The sequence below is a fragment of the Telmatherina bonti genome (assembly GCF_933228915.1).
Source record: "Telmatherina bonti genome assembly, chromosome: 11".
Classification (NCBI taxonomy): domain Eukaryota; kingdom Metazoa; phylum Chordata; class Actinopteri; order Atheriniformes; family Telmatherinidae; genus Telmatherina; species Telmatherina bonti.
Genome location: NC_136629.1, coordinates 22730486 through 22753217, shown reverse-complemented (window position 1 = coordinate 22753217; position 22732 = coordinate 22730486). Strand labels below are relative to the sequence as shown.

Genomic DNA, 22732 nt, shown 5'->3' with positions numbered 1-22732 from the left:
TATAACTTCAGCTTTAAGTATGAATATTTAACCTTTGACCTTACAGATTGTAACCAATGAAATGTCTCTTTAAACTTTAAAGGCAACAATGATAACGAACGCCTGGCGATTGCTAGACAGCGAATCCCATACCGACTCGGTCGAGTAGTTGACGAATGGCTACTCGACAAAGGTAAAAATCACTGATTAAAATTTCAAATAAAATAAAATGATCTTAACAAAGTTGTAGCAGTATTTTGTAAATAATAAACATTAAAAATAAATGTTCAGTAAAACTTTAAAAATTAAAATGATTTGAACAGTTAAATTTAGCTGTTTCATACTTTTCATAATAATGTATTCATGTTATAGATGTCAGCTGTTTTAATACGTGTTTCTTGTCAACTAAAGGTTAAAGGGACTGTAAACATGGCTATAAATCCTCTTACTGAAGTAACAACAGCATTGTTAAAATGTTTTTAAATTACTGTGGCATTTTGCTGTAAAAATAAATGATAAATTTAAAAATTTTAGATCATTCATTAGTGTTATTTGAAACACTTCTGAAACATTTATAGTACTTATACTCTACAGTATGTTATTTAGTGTCATTTGATCTCTTCTGATTAAACTGCTAGCAGAGATAAATAGTGTGTAATATCAACTGACATCAGAATTTTGAGTCCCTTTAACAAACATTGTAAATATGTTTAGGGCTTTAGGTAAATGAACTGTAACATAAAACAAAATGAGTGCATGCTTTGTTTTAAAGTTCAATAACTAATTCATATTTTTATTTAAAATGTAAAATGATCCCCATCATTTTTAATTTTTTGATTTTAATTTCTCTTATAAACATGCATTTACTTTCTTTTTTTTTGCCTTTTATATTTTTTTTTATTTTGCTGTCTTTTAATTTATTGAAACCAGCCATACCTGTGTCCCTGTGTATGAGTTTCCTTTTCTTTGTTTGCCTTTGCTAAAAGGAGTAATATTAAATGTTAAGGTTCTCTCTCTCTCTCTCTCTCTCTCTCTCTCTCTCTCTCTCTCTCTCTGTATATATATATATATATATATATATATATATATATATATATATATATATATATATATATATATATATATATATATACGTACATGTATAAGAATCTTAACTTATGATATTACTCCTAAACTACTAGTGTAGTTTAGCTTTTTCAAATTTCTGTAATTTATTTTTCTTTGCTATCCTATTTTAGGATTTCCTTTTAGCAAGACATTTTTTGTTTGTTTGCATTATTTTGTGGGTTTTTTTTTTTATATCTTTTATCTAATCCTGTGTTTATGTTTTTTCTTTTCATGGGCATCTCATCTTTATAATTGCAATAAATTACCAGGGTTTGCCCTTTACACCTTGTAATTTATTGGTCTCATTAGCCCCTGAGCAAATAATCTGTCTTTCTGTCCTTTAATTTCCTGTTCAGTAAAAGTGGCTGAGTCCACAGTTCAGCATTCTCGTATATATATATAACATTCTTTTTCTGCAGGGCGACAACTTACAATCTTCAACAGCCAAACCACTATACAGATTGGAGGCTGGGAGAGAGATCGCAGTCGATCCTTTCAGGGTCAGCTTTCAGGCCTCTACTATAATGGCTTAAAGGTGTTCAACATGGCCGCCGAGGGGGATCCAAACATAAAGATCCAGGGAAGCGTGCGGCTTGTTGGGGAGTCACCTTCCTCGATCACACCGCAATCGAGTACCACAGCCAATCGCTCAGAGATGTCAACGTCCATCATGGAGATCACCACCACCACTGCTTCCAGCAGGAGAGTCAAGCAGACAACACCACGAGAGCCTCAGCAGGTAAGATCAGCCTTGAATAACTCTGCCATTACTGTCTGAACCTGAGCCATTTTTTTGTGATTCTTACATAAAGTCATAAAGTTAATCACATCCTGGATTAATATACTGTATCACATCTCATCATTAAGGCCTCATTTAAAGAGTCCATCCCTTCCCTTATTGTATGTGTCATGTTTTTCTTCTTGAGTTGCCTGACCTGAAAAGTGAGCGAAAACAGATCTATTGTTCCACAACTGGGAGCAGAACAACAGGTGCTCTTTCAAGCATTTCTTCTATTTGTAATCAGATATGGCACCATGAGGTGTGTATGTGAGTGATAACCATCATAGAGGTCTTCTATCATCTTTATTGCTTCTGCAGGAGCAGTGCAGCATCTGCAGAAACGTATTACCTCTCCAGTGTCATATGTAACTAAACGATGCGATGCTAAATGTGGTAATCTGGGCATTATTATATCGTTTGTGTCAAAAACAAAAGGTATGTTCTATTAAATCCTTTAGTATTAAGCATCTGTGAGGTCTACATAAGTAGCTGTGCTAAAAATGAACTGCCGTGCAGAATATTTCTTGTCTCAGTTTGAACAATTGCTGCTGATACATGATTTGTAACATTAAAGTATATCCCGATGGAAAAGTAAAATCCAATTGGCTCTAAACACAGGAAATATGAAACTGCTTGCAGTCATTGTTTTTTTTTATGTAACATTACTCATCCATAAAAGATAGATCTCTATTACACAATCAAAGAGGAATGTATGCACAGTTGCATAGTATGGCATATTTTTATACATTCTGTGCTCATACATGGTGCCCAAACTTAAGCATATTTTAGGCAGAAGTGACCTTTAATCAGGGATTATTCAACTTTTACTAATATAGTTTAACATGATTTTGGTTTTAACTCACTGGGGATTAATAGGTTGATGAAGATTATTCCATCTTTTAATTTCAGAAGTTAAAGTTGTTAGATGTTTGTTCATTTTTTTACAGAATGTGTAACCTTTGACTTTGTTATTCTATGAAGTAAAATTTTTGGAGAAAATAATTTGTGTGCCCTTAAACTATGAGCTAAATTTAAACTTGCTATACTTTCTGACTCTTTGTTCAAAGCAAAAAATCATTCCAACTGTTGTTCTTAGTTTGTTTCTTTAAATGTACACAATCAACTCTGTCAACTCAGCAGACAGCCATGCCCCCCAACTCTGTCTGCCCTAAAGCCATCATAACAGTTTGTGTAAGGGTCCGCAGATGCTGAGAAATAATACAATCATAAATATTGATCGGGTGGAATGGCTTTCTGCCACACTCAGCATGGTCCTTGAACCACTGCATGAGCATGAAATGCAGGTGAAATAACAGCCAATAGACTATAATTATGTCTCATCTCTGTCCACCGTTGCTATAAAGAAACCAGATGATTGACAGAAACAAACAAACATACAATAAGATGAATTTTCAGGGCATTTTTATATATATTTTAAGTTTAAAAAATAAAATAAAGTGAGAAATAAAGTGCCGTTGATAATTTAGTAAAATAAAAAGCACATAATATAAATAAATATTATGTCCAGAACAACTTTTTAAACTGATATTATACTAAATGGATTCAAATTCTGCATGAATATTTAAATTTATGAATTTTACATTTTTGCAAATATGAATCATTTTTCTTTTCTTTATGCTGTCTGCAGGCTTTATAAAAGAGGTTCTGTAAGACCCAAAGGTCCACTACTTCCTACGACTTCTTTGTGTTTGAAGAATGTCCAGTGTGTCATTAGTGTTTTACGTGGAGCTGCTCTGCTGCTCCGACACCATTTTGGCACGATGAATGTGAAGAGAGGTGATTTACTTTCAGGTTGCGTTGTAAGCTCGTCATTTAATTTGGCATTTAAAAGACTGAAAAAAACTGGAATGGTCAAAGCAAAAAGTTTTGTTTTTTTTTTCTTTCAGTTTTATCTGAGGCATTCATACAGAAAAAGGTCATAAGATTAAAGAGTTGCACAGAAATGTGAGTGGGTGATAAATGAGGCGTGCAAAACTGTGCTCGTTGAGAGATGTCAGTGTGTTCAGTTTGATTCAACCTGATAAGCCCCTGCAGTAGGACATTACTGTCTCAGGACACTGCACTTAGAAAGACATTGTGTCTGGTCTCAGTAAAAAGAGATGGTGCATTCACTGTCCTTTCTTTTGAATAGTCAGCAATTTCATCATTGTCCAGCTGTTTCATCTCCCCTCTGATGGTGAATTTATTCACTTACTTGCTTTTATGTCCTAAGTATCCAATATTATCAGACACATGCGGATTTAGTATGATGGGCACCATTGGACATAAAATGACTAACAGAAGCAGAGGTTGTATCCATTTTGACTTAGAAGATGTAGAAATATGAAAATAAAACTGCAAGAACAAATATATGTATATGCATTTGTAGTCCGAGTACTGGGAACATCTTCTCAGTCAAACTCTCTTTTTTTTTTTATAGCCAGAAAAAGAAATGCACATGCTTGAAGCTCATGTTGACCCATTTTGGCAAACATTTGTATGACAGAAAAAAGCAAAAGATATTGAATTACAAAAATCTAATTTCCTTAACTCACATAACTTCTTGTGTCCTTTAACTTTTAAAACCCACCATGATAAGGAATAATACAAGAAGCAGCATATTAATATCCATATTCTCTGCCTTATATTTTCAGATCATGTAAAAATTCCAGCACATGTTCTGCAGATTTAGGGTGTTTTTGCTTGTACGGCTCCAGTCATCTCCAAGGGTAAAGTCGTTGCATAGAAAAATGATTTTACAAGGTTTCACCTTTTCTTAGATGACCTATGAGAAAGTTTTCAGAATGCCTGTGTGGGTTTACATTGTTACTGAATACTTTGAGTTTTGGCTTTTGAGAAATGTTGCACTGATGTCATTCTTTTAAAGCCACTGTGTCCATTTAAGCTATATTAACATGAAAATGATTATCTTATTCCACAGTGGTTTAATCAGGAGAGAAATGCATCAAGGGAAAAAAAAAGTTGACGAATCAGAATTGGAACTTTAATTGCAATTTAAATTTTACATTCATATCACACTTGGGATAATTGAAGTGATTCAAACCTGAGACCTTAAACTCACCCCAGCACAAAGATAGCGAATAACACAGAGACCTTGCCTTGATGTTACCTCATATTTTAGGCTTCCTGACTTAGAGATTCTAAACCTTTGGTGTCAGATTTTCTCTGTAGTAGCTTTTTTTTTTTTTTTTTTCTCCTGCCATGTGCTTCCTGCCAAATGCAGGGGAGGTATCATATTGTATGTGCTGGACTGTCATTTCGTAATGAAGAGTCTCTACCCTGCAGTGGTGCCTGCTCATATCCAATTATATACCGTAATGCACTTGTGTTTGCATTCAGAGACAATAAACCCCCTACTGTACTTCTATAATTCCCAAGAGATGCCACACACACCTATTACAAAATATAAACTATTCCTACATCAGTCTCATATATACATATTACTACAGTTAGGCAAGTCCCCCCTCCCCTACATTGCACCTGAATAGCTTTATTTTCTGTAACTTGGACATTAAATTTAAGCATATGAGTGCTAACTGGAAGCCCAGACAATAGTAATGGCAACATTTATAACCAGTGATCAGGTCCTGGCAATGTTGTGGCAATCTTATATCTTATGCTAATCCCAAGATTAAAAAAAAAAAAAAAAAAAAAAAAGTTCCTAATCAAATTAGCCAGAAAGTCAAATAAAAATAGAACATTCAAACGCCGTTGCCCAACATTGCTTTTATACATTTATACATGAATATGGCAGTCAACAACTGATGCAAATGTGTTTACTTCCATTAGAATTATGTTTGTAAATACTGGTGGAAAAAACGAAAGTGTCCTGCAGAAAGTCAGCCTCGAAAACCAGATGATGCTCAAAGCCAGTTGAGGATAAGAGATAGGACCCTATGTAGCTGTTACCCTCTCAGCAGGAAGAAAAAGAGAAAAAAAGATGAATGTCTGCTATCTAGAAGAGCCATTGAGCCACTGCTCATGACAGTGATGGATCCTCACCTGCATTGGTTGGTATTATCAACCCCAGCCAGCACACATACAGTATATAAATCTCACAAGCATCCCTAGTGTGAGACTGCCATCCACCACTGTTGTCTCAAGGAACATCATCCAAGGTTGGTAATGGCTTTGGAATGGTAATGGAAAAAAAAAACAAGGGTACAATTCTATAGGAGAGTGATGTTGCAGTCTAAACAGTAATGTCACACTCTTTGGTCATTGTTATGGTACTGTATAAATATTTATGACACAAGCTGTGTTGTGTTTTTTTAGTGTTTATATTCAACTTCAAATAAACAATCTTTAAAGCCACTTATGGCATTAAAGGAAAAGTAAAAATGTCATCATATTTCCAAGTTACTTTTCATGTAGCTTCTAAATACAACATTCAATTTTACCTTTATTGTGCATTTCAGTATTTCCTTCATATCCTCTTTACATTCAACAGATCCATTTGAACAGCTTGTTGCTGGTTTTAAAAATAAAGAAATGCTTGCTACACCCTGCTCCTAGGGAGAATGAGTGACTGCCATGGCACATCATTGCCACCAAATAGCCAATTGGCCCCACTATTTCTAAATTAACCCTGAGTGAGGTGGGAGTAATGGCCGTTCAGTGAAAGTGAGGAACATTCAAAACGCATTGTGTGGGTCATTTCATTAGCAATCACAGCACATGTCTGAGTTAAAGCTGAACTGGCTCTAAGTGGATATGTTTGTCTTGTTCTCTGACATGATGGGCAGAAACCTGGCAACCCTGCAATTCCCAGGGATAATGGAAGCTTTGACATGCTGCACTGCTACACCTTCAGTGTAGTGTTTGAATGCATTCTGGGCTTCTTTGCTGATTCTTACAAATACAATATAATAATGTGTCACAATAATCTTGGAGTGAAAGATTTTGAACAGCCTAACATCCAATAACTGCTCAGTCTGCAGCTTCTCTGTCAAATAACCACCCATAAAATGTGTCTCTTTATTGTTTTTGGTTCTACCTGGAGGCATTGTTGCACCTGCCCCGATTCTCGACTGGATTATTGTTTTACAAATTGATGCTACATTTAACCTTCGCTTCCCAGATTTAATACTCACTCTACATCAAAATTCAGACCCAAATCTTCTCCTGGGTACAAGTGGAGCTTCTTTAAACATTATTCATCAAAAGATCCTCAGTCCCGAGCTTCAGGATGATTCAGTCCTCATTATTTTTGATATGTATATACTTGTGCATTTTTGACATCTTTCTCATCCTCTCTGGGAAAGATTTAGCTAAATATCTAAATGCTAAAGTCAAGTATCTGAAACCCCTCATTAAAAAGTCTCAGCCTTAAGCTTTCGTTTCTATGTGTTGTTGCAAATTGAAGCAAATAACCAATAAGCTATGAAGAAGCAGTTTTCACATCATGCTTTTTTGGTATAATCAGACTGAAATAAATAAAACACTTTTCAGTTCTTTTATAGCACTCTGGGAATTTGAAGAACTTGCTCCTGCAGTGGCTTTGTTATAGAGAAAACAAAAGTATAGCTTGGTGCAAATTCCACTATACAGACTGTTAACGTTCTTTAGTCAAAAAGGCGTAATCAGTCTGTCAGTTACCTGTTACACAATCATCCATTTTCTCCTCATTTTGTGTCCATGTGTTTTAACAGTGAGTTGGTCATCAGTTCCTTTCCACATCTCAAGTTACTAAGCAACAGACTGCTCATAATAGCACACTAAGTTTTCTTTTGATTGACAGGCTACTGTATATACAAGCTAAAATCACCCAAAAGGCAGTTTTCTCTTCAATTAATGGTAGTAAAATGGAAGCATTTAACAAGAAGGGGGCTGTGTAGAGGGTACTGCAAGTATATAGGATCTAAATTAATGTCCCTGTTCAAAACCAGTCTCTCAGGTAAATTACATGACGGATGGCGTCAAGTTGTGAAGCATGGTAAATGTCCCTTTAATTGATAGCTTTAGATTTACCCCTTAATACAAACCTGAAACAGCCCCCATCAGACCATTGCCAAATGCTGTCTGTAGATGACATCAGTGTCACTGCAGTTATTTCTAAAGTAACCTAGATAATGGAGAAGAATTTTATTATTTAGTTGTTGTACGTAGCAAAATCGCACTAAAACTACATTAGTTTATGCTGTAGCAATAACTAAACAGACGTTCTCCAAATCACACTCTATACAAAGCTGTAGCTTTGAACTGTTTTGTACATGACATGTGCAATACAAATAAACTTGCTTTGCTTGTTTAACTTTGGAGGACTTTTGAAATAGCAATACCGTGTTTTAATGCTGTAATTATATAAAGTATATTATAAAGTAATTAATATGAAATAAAGATATAGATGGCTAAATATCATTTAACTTCATGATAATCAATGTCTAGGGAGCTGGTTACATTCGAGGAGCAGGAAAACCGACTAAATATAAATAAGTATAATAAAGAACTGAGTAAACTGAAATATTATAATGGAAAGGGAAACTGAATTATAAAAGCATTATTAAATATTGTGATTTGCACATATACTTTCAAATTTTATTTCTAAAAGGAGAATTAATGATAACACAATAATAACACACACATTGAAAAGGTGATTCCATTTTCCTTGTCCTTTTTATGTTTCCACTGCATTTTGAAATTATTTTTGCAATTGCATTTCTCTAATAGTTTACCCTTTTTTAATTAAGCTTTTGTGTGACATTCAGGAGCCTGGGCAGTGAAAACCAAGTTAATCTGATCACTGCTGCTCCTCGAATGATACCAACTTTCTCGTAGGTAAAACATAAAGGACTCAAATTAAAGGATTAAATTATTTAATAAAATTGTTTTTAGCAATTTATGTTTTTATTTCACATTGAATTACTCATCAACTAAATACTGTATTGCTATTTCAAAGTCCCACCTTTCTCTACATAAAGATCACTTACTGATTAATGTGGTTATGGTTCATTATGGATCCCCATTAGTCTTCTCCACAGTGAACACTAAACTTTCTGGGGTCCACAGTCAGTGGACAGTCGCAAATGAAAAGCCAGAATTTTCAGGTTTGGACATTAATGAACTTGAATTGAAAAAGTCTAACGGCATAATATGGCATAGTTTTAATACATGTAAAGATGACATGTTCGTGTTAGAATGACGTTGACATAAACAAGTGAGATCTTTGTGGGATTTGACAGTATGGATTCTCCAACATAATCTTCTTAGATAAAATCTTTTCAACTCATTTTCTTCTGATTCCCTGGTTGAATATAAAATACAACTCTTTCAACAAAAGCCAAATAATTTCCATAAACAGCTGTTTATGTTCATGTTTAGTCATCTTTGTTTGGGTTGTTTATTTAGTTGCTTTTTTTTTCCCTATAGCATTTATAGATATATGACCAAAACTTTTTTTTTTTTTTTCCTTTCTTTCTTTTTGTTTTATAATGTAATTGTTTGAATCAGTAGAGATGGGTGGGAATTACTGAGTTGCAACACCATTTTACATTTTCCTCTTTTGTCATATTTGTATGAGAAATTGCTTTTTCTCATATTTCCAACCACTGTTTTTCCAGTTCATAGATATGCTTTTTCTTTTTTAATGAAAATCAGCTACCACCTTCTTTCTTGAATTTCACATCCGTGTGCTCACCAACTAAAAGACAGGCAAAGCACAGCGAAGGCAGAGGTTAATATTGAAGAACAAAATGTTCCACATTAAATAGAGAGAAATTAATCAGGAAGGGTTCAGCCGTTCTGCACAAGTCTTATTCCATTTAAAACATTTAATGTAACTGTCTCACACACTGCAGTGTTTAGCCTTAGTGTCAGTGCTCTGTAAGCTTGTGGTGCCTTCAATTATTCAAAGAAAGAAAACATCCTCAGGATAAGATTTCTCCTGCATTGCAGATGTATGGGACTGACCATCATGCCGCTACTGTGAAAGACTGTAAACTTGAGAGAGAAACTCTGCAACAGCAATCTAACGACTCACTTTATCGTTGCAGTATTGATTGTTTTGGAATTTTCTTTTTATCTTTTTAGTCCTCATGAAAAACTCATTTAGGCGAAGCCCAAGAAACTAAAAAGTCAAAGTGGGTGGTCCAGTCTCAAAAGGGCAACAACATGAATGGAGCAGAAGTGGTCTGAATTCGGATAGATGGACAGCGATTCTCTGCAGCTCATGTCTGACTCGCTGATCTGTCCACCGTGTCCCTGAAGTGAGGTGTGTCATTTTTGGTGGCCCTGGCGTGTGATGCCCCAGACCAGGTACAGAAGCATGACCTGGTCATGCTTCTGTGCCCACCCAGTGCTGACAGATGGTAAAGGAGGTTACAGCAAAGACCTGTGTTGGCCTCAGGCCTGCAGTGTTCACTCCTAGCAACGGATCATATCCATCATCATGACCACACTAGGGGCTGTTACTGAAACTGCCCTTCACCACTGGGCTCTACACATATAGTCTGCTTGACTCACTGGTCCAGTCCACCTTGACAGAGGTGAACATGCATGCCAGTGTGTAGCAACACGTGTTCATTTGATTTGATGAATTTTAGTAGTTTTGGAGATGTTGACAGGCCTGATCATCATGCTTTTTCTGCTGCCCGTTTAGCCGGCACAAGCTTGTAGAGACAACCAGTCTTTTTCCTCGACTTCCTGTCAGTACAAGTTATTTAAAGTTTTCTCGAAATTGTTTCAGTCAAGTGCATCACAGTAACTGCCTTTTCTGTTATAAAAATGGACAATAAATGTGTGGAGGCTACGGCCTCGCAATGCAACATGGTACCCTTTGCAACACATCACGCTATCCCTTCCTTGTCAAGCTACTTAAAAGGAAAAGAACAGACAAATTACCTTGCATTTCAGAGGTGCCACACTATTCCTAGCAGAGCATGACTACGGATCAACCCACGGACTCTGTCTGGAATGACAAGAGCAAAATCCCTTGCAGCATGGCTGTAATATCTGTTTCAGAAAGTGTTGGTTTGAGCATGGAGGACATGCAGGCAGGTTTGCAGCATGTTTTTACAAAGCACATTGTTGTTTCTTAGGATATTTTCTCTCATGATTTGTAGAAACAAAAAATAGTCTTAGGACAGCTGTTAAACATAAGATACAGTTTGTCCTGCAATGTTTTTCTCCCATCTGCAAGATTTAGTGATCAGATGGTTTATACATTACATTCATGAGCAGGAGCTGTGTGCCAACTGCTTATTGAGCCGTGCTGAGCTCTTTCCCTTTTTAAAAATAATTTTCTCAGGGGCTAATAGGAACTTTAAGGCACGCGCTGGCTTATGCATCCAAAAGCCCATTTATGCCTGCACCGAGATGAATACAGAGGCGGAGGTTTTCACTCGTTTGTCCTTGTCTGTTAGCAAGATTATACAGCAAGCATTTCTTGAAAATAAGTAGAGATGTGCAGCACGAGCAAAGGAAGGACTGATTAACTTTGGTGGAAATGTGCAGTAAAAAAAAAAAAAAAAAAGTCAGTAAATGATGGTGAACGCTGTCTTCTTGTCTTATTATTCATGTAACTGCATTGTATTTAGTTTCAAGCATATTAGGTTACTCATCAGTATCGTAACCGAATATGGCTGAGAGTCTTTAAGATCTTACTGTTGATTGATTCTGTCCAGAGAGCAGCTATCCTGACACCAGATTAAATACAGCCAAGACAGATTCATGCAGGAATGGGAGGATAATATGAACTAACATCATTACCTGAATAAATATGGATAAAATAAGTTCCAGGTGGCGCAAAGATTAAATATAACCATCTTCATGCCAACAGAGGAAGCCTGTTAGTTTGGCAAACAAGTTGTGATAGAAGAAAAAGTAAGAGAACATTAAAACCTTTATTCATAAGAACATTTTTTACATTTAAATAGACGTTTGCTTCTTCCAGGGACCAAGAAAAGAATTTATGTCTGTGCTTTAAACTAGAAGCAATAGTATAGCATAAATGAAAAAGTCTAACATGGCGTGAGTAAGTTATATATTTGTTATGTTTGTTTTATCATCACAGAGAAATGAAATGCATAAAAACATACATTATCTGTTTTCACAACAGGTTATCTGCTGCATTATTTCTTGGCTGGGTGTTCTGAGACTGTAAGAGAAGACTGTTTTACATTTTAGTTGGATTTCGGTGCCTGAGTGTATTTCTGTGCTCAACTTTGCCAATATGAGATTGATAACATACGATACAGCTGCTTCTGCGTGAGAGTGATGAAACAACTTTCTCAAAAGCTATTTCTTTTAATATTGATGAAAAGAAAAAAGAAAAAAAGATGTAGCATTCCTTTGCTAGTCTAAAGTCGAAGCACAACGAAACAGAAATAAGTAAAGGGATGTATAATTAATAAAGATTATGAATTGCAGTCCTGAACTTTTGCAGTTCAGCAGTGCAAAGATGAAGCAGTCACGAAAGAGGAATTTCAGATGAAAAAAACCCTCTAAAATTCAGCTTGATTTACTTCATTCTTTCATCATTTTGATCTTTTCTAAAAAAAATTTATTTAATTTTTATTTATTCATTATGTCCACCCTTCCCTTGGTAAATACCATATCCTGACCCAAACTGCAGGAATCTGATTCGACTGGCCAACCCTGAGCTACTGGTGACCTGCTCTGTGGTTGGAGGGCAAAGCTGCTCTTCCTCTTCCCTCCTGCCAGGTTTTTGCAAACGTTACACTTGGGAATTAGCCCTGAGTACATTCATCTCGGCAATGATGGCATCTATATTAGGATGAAAAATTTGTTCCTGTCACCTCATGAGGGACTGGGACTTCATGTCAAGATGCAGGTAAAGTCAGGGAGACAGTGATTTGTGGCCAAGCTGCATATCGTCTTCTCTCTTGTGCTCGCTTTCACAAAACATGCGCAGCATCATACTTAGATTTGTCATCTATTCTTAGATTTGTAAAGAAAAGGAACATGGGAGTGAAAAAGTGCATATTAGGACTGAACTAAAAGAATTTCCAGAAAAGACAAATGTTTTCATGTTAGCATTTAGATAGAAAGCACCATGATTACAAGCTATTCTCTGGTAATTGTTATGCCTCCCCTCATTCGCAAGCTTATCCTTGGTGTATGATATTCCTCCTGGGCAGTTCTCTGCTCTCAGGCCAGATTACTACCAAGGCAAGCAACAGACACGCACAGAGCTCCAGATTCGATTTCAGATAACGAAAATATCAGGGCATCCAGAGGGGAAAATGCTTCAATGCCGACAGATTTCATTTATCTGAGAAGTGTGAAAGCAAGGATAAGGACAAGAGACAAAGTCGACCATGCAACATACTTCTATGGAGCAGTGTTTATGCGCTGGCAAGAGAGGGAGTAAATGAGAGAACATGAGGGGGGAAGCGTAGGAGGTAGATGGAAGCAGATAGTGTTTTATGCATATCATATTCAGATTTTATCATTTAGAGCATGTAGCTAACAGAAGGCACCCAGCCTTCTCTGTGTAATCCGCTAGAAGCTGTACACTATATGGCAGCCACTCACTATGCACACTCTGCACTGCGAGATGGTTTCAAGCACTCGTCCATATTGTGTGCACATTATTTATACATCCCCACTAATAAATAATAAGCGCCGGGCTCAATTAGAAATCAAAATATCAGCTGTTTATCATACGCTGTGCAAAATATCTCGAGTCGTCTGAGTGGATGAATTAGGCTGCAGTCACACATGGTTCACGGTGAGTCAGTGATGGACATGGTGACAGTGTGACGCAGACACGCCGACTGGGAGATGGACTTGGTGTTTCCTCCTACGCAGCCAGACAACTATCCTGGTCGCTGTGTTGCCTTCGCCATATCACATCTAGAATGTGCATCAAGACCATGCAGATGACTCCCTGGAAAATGAGCTGAAGGGAGTCCTGAGGGGGGACTTGTGTAACGTCTACAAAGCAGTGCCTTGAAGCAGCCACATTAAAAGGAGTCCTCACAAAGCATTGTTCTCAGGTCCCAGAGAGGGAATATATTTAACGAGGGCATAGGTATGTCTACATTTTGAAGTGATTCTGCAACTACCTCATACCTAGTTCCTTCTCTTTTACTCTCCTAAAGAAGAGCCCTCTCCTGCCTTTATATCCCAGTCTTTCATTTCACACAACAGAGGCTCTCCTCGGACTCTGCACAGAATTTAACGACTGACCTGATCACTCAATCCCAAGTCTTATTGGGTTTTTTTTTTCCAGACAATAGATTGATTCTTTTCACCAAACAATGTACGTACTGTTTTTATTTGTGCTTCATTGTCGCCGATCCTTGTTCGTGTTAATCCCAGCTGGGATGTGTGTTTTCCTTGAGAAACTCCACAGTGCATGTTATGTTTACTAGGTGTACAAAGTTGCCTTCAAGCACCTTGTAAGCTTGTCTCGGGTGAAGTGACTTAAGCCCTGAGGAAGATGTATTGCAAGACAGGAACATGCAGGAACCAAGGGAGGACACAGAGCCTCAGACCATTCTTTTTTTTTTACCAACACTCTGATACTCTGATACTGGGGTCCACTTGCAGCAACAGCTGCTTCGTTTTAAATAAAGCAAAGCGTATTCTCCCAAGAGGGATTGCTCCTCGTAACTGAGAAAGTGCGAACAGCTGTCCACCATGGCCAGTTTTGTATTAATGCCTACACAGGCAGTCAAAACAGACAGAAGCCCATACCAATTATTCAGAGTTAATTGCCTTTAAGAAATGTCAGCATGTTTTAAATTATTTCTCTTGTGCTCCGATGATCACACTACCTACAGAGTGTAGTTCTGCTCACACTGTATTCAGAAGATAATAATGCATAATATAATGCCTCTAGTAATTACTGGAAGTTTCAACAATAGAAATATGTTGACCTCATGATTTGATGTTGCTCTAATTTAAGCTGTTGGAGTCAGAGAAGTCACGACTGTTTAGAGAATTGCTGTTTATCACGAAATTACGTGGATGCAGTGTCGTTTCAAAGTTGCCACATTTACTCCACAGCGTATTAACTTTCAACCCATTAAACCTGCCGACAGATTTGTTGTTTTGTTTGTTTGTTTGCCATGAGGATTTGCAGTAAACTGCATTTTGTATGTGAACAAATAAAAATAATTAAGCTCATGTTTTGCTGAAAGCATCTTTCTACTATGAAAAAAAAAAAGCAACAACCTGCCTGATCTTACCTTATATTTTTGTTTATTTACTTAACTTCTGTTTGTGCCTGTCTTAGAGATTTGTTTATCCATTTGTGGAAAACTGCAGAATCGTATGCAAATCTTCTTCATAGTGGATATAGCTGAAAAATAACTCCATTTCTACCCAGCTGGTTGCTCCCCGTCTTTATCACTCTACTCTGAGTCGCTGCGGCAATCTGTTGTGTCACTGTGAAGCTTTGCGTCAGAGCTTTTTTGAACTGTTTAAAGATGTTCTGAACATGATAAGTAATGTATGTTATAAAATCCATTAGTGTTTGTTGCATGGCTTGCTGTGATATTTATAATGCCATTTCATTGTCTCTCAGCTTTGCAAGTCTCTATCTGTGTGAGTGAGCACATGATGTTGACAGCTTGGCAGGCCAGCAGTAGGAAGAGTGTGGGCGAAGGCCAGGCAAAACACCGGGCTGAACTCACAGTCTGAGAGGCCCACACGCCTTCATTATTCAGTTGGAATCTATTGAGCATCTGGGACTAAATTATTCATCAACATCGACCTAGTTCCAGGGTGCTAAGTTAGATACTTGGATGTCATCAGGCGTTCTGATAAGAGAGGCTGCTGCCGCAGTGTGATAGCTGCCATGGTTAAGTAGAGACTGTGCGCCTGGATCATAAAGAGCGCAAGCCACCATTTCATCGTTATAGACTAGTTTTGTATAACAAAGCGTTAAAAGTGGGTTGCTCTTAGTGGAAGAATCAGTGCACATTCTTCAACCTGTGTCCATGAGTCCTGTCCCAATGCCTCCCTCTGCCTGTCTCACTGGCTCGCTAATGATGTGTCGCTGCAAGACCAAAGCAAAGGACAACAAACTCCTCCCAATTAGTCTGCTGTGCAAACCTCATCTCTGGTCAGATGGACCCTGGCAGGCTCCCATCCCTGTAAGTGCCAGTGTGAAATATAATGGCACATGTTACAAACAGGACTATCTTGCTTCTTCTACTTTTATTGTTGGTGGAGGTTGTACAGAGAACGTGTCAATAGAATCTCTAGTGATAATATTGACTTAAGTTGGATTCTTAGTTGGATTTCTTTTTAAATATTACTAGATAGCATCACTAAGAGAATACGAAGATAGATACAGTACGAGAACATTTTTAGACTTTTCTTACAGCGTCAAACCCATATCTGTAAAAGTTATACTTTAAGTCATGAAGGCTGGTTATTTTTATAAAGACCAAATTTGCCTTGTTAAAATATAATGATTAAATGTTAATTATTAATATCCTTGATATTTCGGCTTGTAATACAGTCTCTGGGAGTGAAATGCACATTCCACATTAGCCTTTCTAAAAATGTAACTTCATTTTCACGCCATGATTAATTATAGAAAATCTGCTCTGTTGGAATAATAGATGGTGTTAAAATCAAACATCTTCACTGCAGACTGCAAAAGAAAATGTTTAACATCAGATAATTCTTGAAGCATTTCTTGAATTGATTGTGGGGAACAGTAATTCTGTTGGGGGTTTACATCTGAAGGACTGTATGCAGTGTGAGCACAATGCAACAAAGGGCAAGTTATAAGGCACAAACTGGAGGTTTGCATGCAGTTTAACAGACAGCAAAGCATTTCATACATTTCAATGATGTGGAAAGAAGTAAAAACAGTCTGACTAACTGCACAGCAAATTTGGCTTTTGGGGGAAAAAAAGCATTGGGATGAAAAGAAATCTTGATGAGAAACTAATTTTGATCATTGAAAAAAATCTATTGTTACTGTCACTGATCAGCAGTATAAATAGAGAAAGCTTTTTGCTAAGAAAAGGCTTAGATTGGGGAATAACTGAGAGCTCACTGGAGGAAAGAAAAATGTAAAGAAAAAAAAAAAAAAAGAAGAAGCAGGAAAACAGCAAGAACCCTCAGTGGAATACATTACCAGGACAGCACAGGCATGCTTCGGATAAACCCTTCAGATGCCTTCAGTGTCCTCCTGACTTTCAGCTCGTCTCCAAAGAGACACGTTGTGTGCCAGAGAGCATTCATCAAATTAGACCAGAGAGAAAACAATGTGAAAACCCACGGCTCTCCATAGAGACATGCCGACAGGTTATCACAGGAAGGTGTCTCGAGCACCGGGGCAGCAGTGCACAGCATCCTCCCTGAAGAGCAGCCCCCCCTCCCCCCCTCCCTCTCCCAATATGGGCCTGCATTAAGAGGGGAAAACATGCATTCAGGGTAGAAGTGTACAAATATAGTGCATTATTGTACAGGCACCTACTCTCTATAGAAGCTGCTAAGGAGCGGCTGTGAGCTTGTTTAGTGCTGGTGGAGAACAGACGAGTGTTTGTAGAGCTGCAGATAAGCTGGTGTCCAGCAGAATGTGACTGCTGACATAGCTGAAGAGAGCACATGCAGAGCACGGCTTTGCCTGGACATTTCATTATGGAGGACCATTATCAATCCTTAGAGATCGAAAAGCAGCATGGCAGCACGACAGGAAGCACCTTTGGCTGAGTCAGGTTGGAATTTCCCGGTCAGCATCCTTCTTGATGGTTCAATCAGTTCATGAACTAAAGAGAGGCTTTATTTTTACATTTTGAAAATGTTTACAAAGACTAAAGAATCTGACAAAATAAAATAAAAAAACTAAAGAATCTGAAATTCCACTTTGTTTAGAAACCACTATTTCCATACACCTTGAACAGCGCAGGCAGAGCTCCCTGCATGGCTTTTTTTTTCCTTCCACTTTTCAAACTCTCTCCCTCGGTTTTCTCATAGGAGTGAGTTCTCTGCTGCTCTGAGCAGAGGCAGATAAATGAGCTGTGCTGTAGGTTCACTATGGCTTCAGCACTTCACAGCTAGATTAATGATGCTTTACAAACCCAGAGTCTTTGCTTTTAGCATTTTAGGAGTACGTTCATAAAATGAAGTACAGGTACATCTTGTTTACATACTCATCTACTGGTTCATCTTCCCTGTGTGCATGACGCCATGCACATCAATAAACCTGACTATATGAGCCTCTCTGAGGAAAAAAAAAAAGAAAGAATAATTTAGATGAGGACACTTGGAGTAATTATGTTTTAAACTTGAAAATAACTGTGCTGTCAAAATGATTATATGAGTATAAAGAAACATTGAAGTTTATTCCTCAAGAAACATTTTTAAAAAAAAGATTTAAGAAAAAAACTCTCTTGAGATGTCAGTGTCCTCTTCTGGCATGTCAGTTTTCATCACTGTGGCTAAATTGCATGGTAAGACCCACACATTGCCCACATCGAATTGTCACGGGTGAAAAAGAAGCTAAGTATTGGAGTAGGCCACCATGAATTGGTAATGTTATTGGATTTCAACTAGGTCATGGCCACATCAAAATGTTGACCTACACACTAATCCTGGGTGGCAGACGGATGCCCAGCAACATGTGAAATCATTTTAGGGTTTTTTTTTCAGACACTTTTCTTCACCACACATAATGCATTTAAAGGTATGGCTCAGGGTTTATGTTTTTTGATAAGAAAGAAAGAAGTGGACACATCCTGCACTTTTTGTGGGTCTATAAGTATGATCAAAGATATTTCTAGTTCCATACAAGTGATGATCATTTTTAAGTAGCATAAACAAGCTTACAGAAAAATAATAGACCTGAAAATTGTAAACTTTGTTGTTTATGCATTTAATTATTAAACCAAAAGATTCTCTTGTGAAGAGATGAGAAGTATCCACATGTATTGGGTTTTACTTGAACAATGGCGTTTAAAGTGTTGCCATGTATCTTTCTGAAACATTTGTAGAGCTGGAAAACATAAATATGAACACCTCCACTTAGGTTATTCTATTGGAAGTTAACTTTTATCTTGCACACCCACATCAAGCTGCTACTTCTTCTTCACTTGCAAATAAAACTGAAGGATGGTGTTGAAGGGAGAGAGACAGAAGAAGAAGGATGCAAGAGGGGAGAGTGAGAGTGGAAAGGTGGGACAACAAGAGAAGCAGTATTGATTCCTCGATTCCCATACCCCTGCCAGTGAGTGCAGTGTCAAGATCTCCCGCCAGGAAAAACAAATCACAAGGCAGAAGTGATGGATGTGGCACTCTAGGATCCGGCGGTTTTGCCATCTGGATGGCCGACACTGTATATCAGCCTCATGCACAGCAAATTAAATTTACATTTGGAAGGCTTCCCCAGGCCTCACGCTTCAGAGAAGCACCAAAAACAGCCCTCCACCACAACACACTTAATGGGTTTGATCTATCATTTCCAGGTCTATTATGTAAAGATGACGTTGGCCCATGTTCAGAATGTCAAAATGATGTTACAGTCACAATAAAATCACATTAAGTGCAGCCAAATGGATGTTCAGCAAAATGACATCACCTTTAATTTTCTTAAGATGAGTCAATGCTAATCCAACTTGCAGATGTTTTGATGCACAAACATCAGTGACATAAGAGCACAAATTCAATAACAGCCAATGTCCATCTTGCTGTTTTGACCTCATGCATTCCCTGTGCTTTCTTCTTTATTTTGTGAATTTGTGGCTGTCACACACGAAGACACAAGAGTATGAAAAATGTGCAAGTATAACCAGAGCATATGCATGCATTTAAGCACCCCCGCCCTCCTTTTTTAGTAGATAAGTAGAAGTGTAAGGCTAAATTCATCCCAGCAGCTCATTCAGAACTCCAGAATCAAAAATCTAACCTGACCCTGAAGAGGCTGCCATGCTTAAATGAAATGACCTTTAACGCAGAGCTGATCAAATGGCCTGTGGCAAGACTGTAAAAGAACATTGCAGAATAATGTTTTACAGTGTACTTTTTTTTTCTGGTCTTTTGTTTGCCCTTCCCAATTTTCCAAAAGGGTAAAATGTATGGTGTTTGGCAGGTGAGGAAGTGCCCTGAAAGCAGTCTAACATGGATTTGGTCTCAGAGTAGAAATGGTAGCAGAATAATGATTTTGGTTTATTTTGGATGCGTATTTTTTTTTAGAAAAAAAAGATAGTTATTCATGTTGAAAGAAAGAAGAAAAATATTGATTTAAACCTCTGCTACTCTGCCCTTTGTCCGCCATCTTTTTAAAGCTTTCATAGCCAGTTGTCCTCGAAATGTCAGAGGTGTTATGTGATAGCTCTTAACAACTTCTGAAAGGGATTTCCAAAACTGCGTACTGAAACACAAAATGAGCATGTGACATGACAATTGTGCTGTGAACTTCAGCCTCCACTGTTCTTCAATAATCAGATCTCATTTCTGTACGGAGGCTGTTGCCTGGAAAGCAGCGAGCAGCTGTTACTGTTCTAGGCAGCGTGTGGCCGTGTTGACAGATGACTCCAGCAGCCAAACAGTGTAGCCGTCTGGATTCACATGCCATCTGCCCTGCTCTCCTTAACCTAACCCTCTGGAAATGCCACTATTGGTATTTTTGAGTGGGAATCATTTCCTCTCATTCATCCAGCTAAAGTATTTCATGCCTTCACCTTTCCACTGTTTATCTCTCTCTTTTCAGACAACTGACGACTCTCAGGTTGCTTCAGCCGAGTGTCCAAGTGATGATGAGGACATTGATCCCTGTGAGCCGAGCTCAGGTGGGTTAGGTTAGTCATCTCTTTTTTTTATTCTACTTCTCTCTTGGTGTGTCAGTATGTGTGTCTTTGTGTATCATAGTCCACCTCCAGCAAGACAGAACAGGCTAACACTGTGTTTAAAGGAGCGGATTGGAGTTGTAGTTAAAGCTCAAACACCTCTCAGAGACATGTTCTTCTGGCTACCAAATACTGCATCACACTGCAGGTGATCCATTATTTCTGTCTGGAGAGTTTCCTTGCAGCCTATTATTAGCAGCTCATAAATTTCAGTGTGCAGAGATATAGAGTTAAAGTTATGAACATTAGCTTTTGTTTAGATTAATTTGCGAACACAGCTTTAATGGTCATTCAGTGTAACCCTGTTATCTTGAAATCCTGAGTGTACAGTAGAGCAAAGTATAGAAAATCTATCATTATCACATTCCTGCAGGCGTTTTCAATTGAATTACGACAAGCACAGGTGCAATATAAGCTATTTGCTTTTTGATTAGAAGTTCTGCTTTTGTTCAACTTCTACAACTAACCAGGAAAAATAGGTGGGTTTTAGTTAAAGAGGTACCTGCAGCTTGAAAAGAGACAGCAACTATTGCAAAGTTTTTTAGTGAGAGGGGTCAAAAGGTGTTTAGTGGGGGGATTGTGTGGGAGGTGAGCATTTAATTTTATTCAAAATAAAAATAAATAAATAAATAAAGTTATAAAAGTGTCAGTTACTATAGTCTGGGCTCAAAAGATATACAGGTTTTTGGTTTAAGCATAAGCTTATATTAACCTATAAATCTGACATCATTAACTTCGGTCCTCGAGATGTACCATCTTGCACATTTTAGCGTTTATCTAGTACAACACATCTGATTCAAATGAAAATCTTTCCTGACAACATGTCGCCAGCATCTGCAGCTGCCTGTTAAAAAGCCATCGATTTCAGGTGTGTTGCAGCAGGACGACCTGCTGGATGGTGCATGTCCAGGACCAGAGTGGGTGACCCCTGCTTTAAATCCACTAGTTAGCCTCATTGATGCCATGACAATGTTACTTCCAAAAGTCACAACAATATTAACTTTATATAGAAACTGTAGTGGAGAAATAGAATTAAAGACACTGAATTATTTTCTTTATTTGGGGTTTCTTAGTTTCTACTCAAAACATTTATTATGTGCTCTGTGGGTTTCACAGCTCTCAACATTTGCTTCACAGATCTTTTATTTTATCTTATTTTATCTTTTTTTTTTTTTTTAAAAGCCAAAATTGGCACCAGGGATTGCATACATAAACACAACTCTACATTGCTTAAGCTGTTTTGCATACATGAAAGCAGCTGTTGTTACTGGTTTTAATTTGGTATTGTACGTATTTGTCTTCATCTGCAGATGGCATTCGTTAATTTACAAACGGATATTCTTGGGGAGTGATAAAAGCACAAGGTGCAATTACAAAACCCACATGACTAACACAGTATGTACAAAAAGGGTAAACCCAGAAAGCATTGTGTGAGTCCTGATTTTTACAGATGTGTAAAGAGTCCCCGCTGTTGTTAATTAAATTCTGCAGTTGGCAGTGGGAGTTGATCCTGTTGTTTTTCATGACCTGTTGTTCACAACTGTGGCACCTAACTTCTTTTTGAGATTATGACTGAGGAACACATCAGGTTTTCCTGTGTGACACTGTGTGTTCAAGAGCCAAATGGATCTGACATAAAAAGAAGCATCTTCTCTGACATGTTTGAAGTACAGCTTGTGAGCTTTATGCTAACGATATGTGAATTGTTAGCATAAACTGTTACTTACACTGCTCCCAAAAATGTATAATCTTTCTTTAGCAAGAAAGATTACACTCAAAGCAATTCAGTCTAAGCCTGGTATCTGCCTATGAAAACAGAGACTTTCACAAACATTTTGAAGTAATGAGAGGCAGAGATAATAATTAATTCTAAACTCAAAGCTCTCCACTCCATGTGAGTTTGCTATTGATCAGTATGTGGTCATAAAACTTTCACCAAATTAATGTCTGGCTCACAGCCTGCAGCCAGTGTTCTAGTTTATCTCTTCCTTTTCCTTTGGCCTTTCTCTTGCAATATTAGTTTTATCCAGATTTACTCATTTTTGTTTACTTCTAATACTTCACATTGAAGCGA

At 37.6% G+C, this 22732-nt stretch overlaps 1 protein-coding gene across 7 annotated transcripts in view; it reads left to right on the top strand.

Annotated features, from left to right (window-relative positions):
* LOC306762628 (neurexin-1a-like) overlaps positions 1-22732 on the top strand; it is a gene marked incomplete at both ends in the record, with an annotated part of 260578 nt that overhangs the window by 224795 nt on the left and 13051 nt on the right. For 4 of the 7 annotated variants that reach the window (XM_079249178.1, XM_079249179.1, XM_079249177.1 and 1 more), the window contains 3 exons: positions 83-172; positions 1506-1825; positions 20523-20610. In XM_079249178.1, coding sequence (XP_079105304.1) covers positions 83-172; positions 1506-1825; positions 20523-20610 — 498 coding nt within the window. The remainder of the gene's footprint in view (positions 1-82; positions 173-1505; positions 1826-20522; positions 20611-22732) is intronic. The other 3 variants (XM_079249183.1, XM_079249181.1, XM_079249182.1) reach the window with 1 other exon arrangement.